The following is a 1,032-nucleotide window of genomic DNA, read 5'->3' as shown; positions in this document are numbered from 1 at the left end:
GCTAAATTGCACTATCTTGGACCTGTATTTAGCAATCTCAGTCAATCGTCACATGTAAGAAGGTAATCTTTTAGTAAGATTCATTTTAGATTTCAATAAGTTGTATTTCATAGATTTACATGTTTCATTACAGGTATTTGATGGATCGAGATCGCTGTGTTATTCAACGACTTCTTTCATTTGTAGAGTATTCTGATAGTATAATTAGGCGAGGCGGTGTTATTGGTACTTTGAAAAATTGTACGTTTGACACTGAAAATCATGAATGGTTGCTGAGCTCGGAAATAGATTTATTATCATATTTATTGTTACCGCTTGCTGGTCCAGAAGAGTTTGACGATGAAGATAACGATAAATTGCCAATTAACTTGCAGTATCTTCCCGAAACAAAGACTCGAGAACCTGATCCAGATATAAGGTAAATTATAGGTCAGCCGACACATTTTATGAGACGCAATGCTAAAGAATTTATTGATAATATATTATATTATTATGTTATTCTCTGCAGACTTATGCTTTTAGAAGCATTGAACCAACTCTGCGCAACGAAAGTGACGAGAGAAATATTGAGGGAAAAGAATACATATATCATACTTAGAGAACTTCACAAATGGGAAAAAGACAAGAGTTGTTTATTAGCATGTGAAAATGTCGTTGATATTCTGATAAAGTAAATGTTTGAATAAGGTTTTATCTCTGCTTTATCGTGACTCTTTTGCATAACAGAACTATGTATTTGTTTGTTGCAGAACCGAGGAAGAAATCGGCTTAGATAACTTGAAGGAAGTAGATGTGCCGTCCGAATATACGGAGAAGTTTCATAAGATAAGTAAAGACTTTATTAACAATACATAATGTAAAAGTTGATATTATAAATATGTATAATATTTTGTAAATATTGCACACATAATACACATACAATATATTATAAAAATATGGTATTTCTCATAACACATTCAGCTCTTTGTATCGTACTTGTCACATATTGCACTGCCCCGTTTTTTTATCGTTAATAATAAGCTATCAGGTCCA

General features: G+C 32.3%; 1 protein-coding gene across 1 annotated transcript; it reads left to right on the top strand.

The window, feature by feature from the left end:
- The first annotated feature begins 6 nt into the window (after positions 1 to 6).
- LOC115238459 (protein HGH1 homolog) lies at positions 7 to 953 on the top strand. Its single transcript, XM_029812352.1, has 4 exons — positions 7 to 62; positions 134 to 418; positions 509 to 670; positions 750 to 953. Exons 2-4 carry the CDS (start codon positions 141 to 143, stop codon positions 853 to 855), a joined length of 546 nt encoding a protein of 181 aa, XP_029668212.1. The 5' UTR covers positions 7 to 62; positions 134 to 140; the 3' UTR covers positions 856 to 953.
- Positions 954 to 1,032: the final 79 nt, after the last annotated feature.

Source organism: Formica exsecta, unplaced genomic scaffold (assembly GCF_003651465.1).
Source record: "Formica exsecta isolate Colony F162 unplaced genomic scaffold, ASM365146v1 C16377497, whole genome shotgun sequence".
NCBI lineage: Eukaryota > Metazoa > Arthropoda > Insecta > Hymenoptera > Formicidae > Formica > Formica exsecta.
This window is presented reverse-complemented; position numbering and strand designations above follow the sequence as displayed.

Bases quoted from the DNA above. Each gene is read 5' to 3' on its own strand.
- LOC115238459 (XM_029812352.1), top strand. From the start codon at position 141: ATGGATCGAGATCGCTGTGTTATTCAACGACTTCTTTCATTTGTAGAG. The intron at 419-508 runs GTAAATTATAGG...TATTCTCTGCAG, and splicing joins GAACCTGATCCAGATATAAG to ACTTATGCTTTTAGAAGCAT. The intron at 671-749 runs GTAAATGTTTGA...TGTTTGTTGCAG, and splicing joins GTCGTTGATATTCTGATAAA to AACCGAGGAAGAAATCGGCT.